The sequence below is a fragment of the Penaeus monodon genome, chromosome 23 (genome assembly GCF_015228065.2).
Source record: "Penaeus monodon isolate SGIC_2016 chromosome 23, NSTDA_Pmon_1, whole genome shotgun sequence".
In the NCBI taxonomy this organism is placed as follows: Eukaryota; Metazoa; Arthropoda; class Malacostraca; order Decapoda; family Penaeidae; genus Penaeus; species Penaeus monodon.
In genome coordinates, this window is record NC_051408.1 from 27,509,284 (window position 1) to 27,513,717 (window position 4,434).

The 4,434-nt window shown below is 40.5% G+C and overlaps 1 protein-coding gene and 1 pseudogene across 1 annotated transcript in view; one reads left to right on the forward strand and one right to left on the reverse strand.

Moving 5' to 3' along the window:
- The window catches only part of LOC119588196, a 51,362-nt pseudogene extending 50,591 nt beyond the window's left edge, over window positions 1-771 (forward strand).
- A 1,143-nt stretch (window positions 772-1,914) lies between these two features.
- The window catches only part of LOC119587912, a 9,023-nt gene continuing 6,503 nt past the window's right edge, over window positions 1,915-4,434 (reverse strand). The window contains exons 4-7 of the mRNA XM_037936621.1: window positions 4,177-4,310; window positions 3,706-3,844; window positions 3,234-3,363; window positions 1,915-2,863 (exon numbers count right to left, since the gene is read on the reverse strand). Coding sequence (XP_037792549.1) covers window positions 2,772-2,863; window positions 3,234-3,363; window positions 3,706-3,844; window positions 4,177-4,310 — 495 coding nt within the window. The 3' untranslated portion in view covers window positions 1,915-2,771. The remainder of the gene's footprint in view (window positions 2,864-3,233; window positions 3,364-3,705; window positions 3,845-4,176; window positions 4,311-4,434) is intronic.

Here is a 4,434-nt window from a genome sequence, read left to right on the forward strand (position 1 = left end):
GCGTGCGTGTGCGAGACGACACATCGTAAGCTGTTTTGCTAACTTCGACATCTCTGACTTCGTAGAAATCCCGGCGAACAGGGACCGGCCTCCATTCGACTCCGTCCGCCGGGCGGGAAACCGAAAGTTGTGATGGAAAGTCTTTTGCGTTAAATTCCTCAACCTGCACCGATCACCTCTTCCGTCCGTCGCCGCTGCCGTCATTGTTCACTGCCTTCTTACGCCCTCATTCCGTTGTGACGAAGAGTAAAATGAATAAGATACATGATGAACAAATAATCATACAATAAAGTGCTTCCAACAGAATTATTACCGTTGCCACCGCTGTTTACGGTGTCGGAAATTGATAAAAGAGATTTCCAAACTCACGATATTTAGAAGCGACAAATCCAGGTTGGATATTAATTCTTTATAATAACGTTTTTGAGCTGATAACATACCGTAACTGTTTTTCTTTTTTTGTTGAGCTTGAATTTTAAACTCGCGTTGCCTCGTCTACCCGAGGCCTACGAGTGCAGGTGTACCATGCTTCGAGTGTTTGAAATCCATGCTATATCACCCTTGGCCCAGCGACGGCTTACGTGGACCTTTTACAAAAATTATCTATAAATCATGTCATTACATTTCAGTTTTACACTTAGCTTTGGCATTTGCCCCTTGCCTGTGAATGTGAGATCTTTACATTTTGGTTGATACTAAAATTATCCTCAGGCCGTGATGATTTCTCTTCAAGATTTAGAGATGGCAGGAAGTATCCCTTCCTCGAGATAGCCTGGCTTGTTTGCAAGCTTTTGAGGTCATGCATTTTGCACATAGACCTGATGCATTCTGTCCCTATGATGTTTTCATTCGCAGAAAACAATGAGCTGAACTAATAACGCGACAGGTATTCTAGGTCAAAGACTGCGTAGCATAGCCACGACTAGGATATAAGGTCATCTGCTGATCGAGGTCGCGTGCAATCACACACCAGCTCATGTTGCCGGAAAGCAGATGGCGCTCGTCTTGGACTGCTTTGAAACCTAATTTGCACTCACTGGAGATTTTTCATAACATTTGCATCAGCATCGTTATTTACGCTAGTTAAGGATGCATATGAGGTTACAGATATATGAAATGTACTGAATACGCCCTATAAGCTTCCCATGACAGAAGAATCTTGATACTGTACATGTTTCCGAACAAGAGAAGAGCAAACCGGGATTTTTATCTCGGTAAAGGGCTCTCGCGGCGACTTCTTTGCTCCCACAAAAGGGGCGATTTCGCTTCTCAAGAATGAAGGATTCTACCACACAGACACTCCAGATGTACCAAAGAAGATTCATTTCTCGGTTTTGAACCGAAGTCATAGTGTTCCCTGCCATTCGAGGGAAGGGAACTGTCTACGTAAAAATTTCCCTGCCACTGAAAAAAACACTTTCTGGAATAGAATTTAGACTTCTTGATATTTCAGATAAGACGATAATGTTTTTAGTCACAAATGGAATCTAACCTAAAGACTTTTTTAAGTTAAACGTTTTTGCCGCTCCGTCCATGGACCTTCCGCCGCCCCTTGCCTCCACTGCAACATGCCAAATACAATGTATAATCTAGTCTGACCTGCAGCCTGTATTGTAATAAATTTTAAACTTATATCTGCCTTTTATTACTCCTTTCCTCACATACTTCCATTTCTTTTTATCTCCGATGCTTAAAGATGATAGAAAGCGATATCAAATATAAACAAAATATCACCAAGAAGAAATTATTCCACGGATATCGTCATATTCATCATGATTTGAAGAAAAACAATTATAATTACTGTTTCCATACAGTATCTATGTTGAAGAACACATACATCTTTTAAAGGTATTTGTGTATAGTCGTTAAAACGTAAAATTTGTACATTTCTTCTATAACAGGGGAATCATATACTCTTTTTATCGCATATGTATTTCATGTTGAAGGTACTGATGCTACCACAACATTGATTGTTTTAAGAAATACAAAACATGTTCGTTTTTGACATAACATACTTATGAACATCTGTCACCTAAAACTGAGATGATCGTTAATAAATATGATTATACACATCTTAACAACAAAAAACAACATAAAACACAATAGTAAAATCTCATTCACATATGCAATAAGTAACATCGTAGATCTAATATGCTTAAAATCCTCTTTTCCTTCACAACCATCAAATGGCTTTTTTCGTCCTTTTTTACGCCATGAAATACGACCTTTTACATCATGGACTACGATCTACAGGAATGTAATCTTATCATAATATTCGAGGGAGAGTTAATCATGAAAGTGATGAATATCAATGAAATAAAGACAACAGAATCATTATTTTTTCTAGTACAGTATATAGGTGACGCATGAAATGAGGGTAATGCATTATGAACATACTTTCCCAAGTGAATCTGTAATGTTACATGATATTTAGGAAGAATGGGTTTGAACAAGACGGTGAGGGTTGACTAGACCTGGAGAGTTTAATGAATCTAATGGGAGTTTAGTCTGATTAAATGTATTAATTCTTTGGTCTAATTTGCGTAACTTCTATTACTCATACCTCTCGTATATACTATTAAATCCTAAATTTTCTGTCATTTGGCCCTCTGTCATTTTGAAATTAGGAACAATATAACCAAAAAAAGGAATAAAAGTGCGAAGAAAAATATGCAATTCGCAAGACATCAGTCCTATCTTGATTCAGTTTCCTATGGCGAAGGAAATTCATGCGGGGAATTCTTGCCCCACACATTTCAGCTGACGGGCTTCTAGGTCCAAAACCCTCCCACTGCGACGGCCATGTTATCCGTGTGTTCTCCAGGGATGTACTCGAATTTCCATAATAGGTTTGTTACCACAACTGCAAAGGCAAAACAGGATAGTTAATATTGCGTGGCTTCAGTCTCGCATTACGAACGCCTTCCACATGTAAAATGATTAATTGTGTTATACCAAACGGTTCTCGTCTTCCTACACATGAAGGTAATAATAGTCTGACTTTACTTATTTACTGAATCAGAATGTGATTAAAAAGATAATTTATTAGAGCCGAAATATTTACCCGAGAGTATATACAGTAAGTACTAAAATCTTTAATGAGTACTAGAACCTTCCTCTCTAAATAGTTACCAGCAAGTACATTCAGTAAACACTAAAGCTTGGACGTATAAACAGACGCAAGGCTGAGCAGCCAACGCATCCAAACTAACGGCAAAGCACTGGACAATTACCCATATGCCCCTCGGTCAGCGTGTCCAGCAGCTCGGGGCAGAAGTGGTCGCAGGGTTCCCGGGGCACGAGGCGAATCTTGCTCCAGCCTCGCACCTGCGCCACCCACAGGAGCTCCGTGTGGAAGTCCACCTGAGGAAAGGAAGGCGGGCAAATACCTTTCTCTTACTGTGACTGTCTAATGCGATTTTTCATGTTTTCTTATTTTCTTTGCTAATACAAAATAAATTCTACTTTCAATAAAATGATCAGTTTAAACTCAAGTATAATAAGTATTATGAATTATATTTTCTTCTAGAAATTACAATGACGTCTGTAAATACATACACGCAGATCTGCTGTGAAAATCCAAATGAGTTTTTTTTTTTCAATCGGCTGTGGGATACGTTTAAGACGTAACAATATATACCCTTCAAGCAGCCACCTCGCATGCCCAGACCTTATTCATAATCACACATCGCGTAGGGAACGTACCTCCTTGTAAACCTTCCCCTTGAAGTCCGACGATATGAGGACCCAGTTCGAGTCCGAGAGGTCGACCATGTGCGGAATGAAGTACGGGCGCCGATACAGCTGGCGCAGGACCTTGGCTGCTTTCTTGTTGCAGTTCTCCCTGCGGGCAACCAGGAATGAGAGGCGGGTCTTGACGAGGACCTGAGCTGCCTTGGCTCGGGTATCAGCTGGGCAGTGTTTATCACAACAGTTGATTTGACTTTTAATTTCATTTTGGAGTTTCATTATGGAGCTGATTTCATTTCCTGTGATATGTTTTAGTCTGAATATGAGATCTAACCAAATATTAAAGTTTGAAATATATTCAATCTAACTTGACACTACTTTAACAAAAAAAAGGACTGAATATCTAGACCTTTCAACAGTATTGCTCCCAAGGTTCCTATCGGTGAATCACAACATTTGCAAAAGCAAACCCTTGGAGCGTCTTACCAATGGCCGTACCACCTCCGGACGTCGGGATTGTGTATCTTCTTGAGGAAGGTCCGCAGGTCGTCCGGGCGAAGGCGGAGGTTGGACGTGAGTTCGCACGGGTACACGCCGCGCAGGTCCTCGCTCAGGTACATCTGGGCACGAGAGGGAAGGATCAGGAACCTCCAGGTTTGGGTTTTCGTTAATCAAATATTCGTCTTCGCGTTTTCTGTTGTTTGCTCATTTTCTCTTGTGTATTTTCCATCCTCTCTCCCCCTT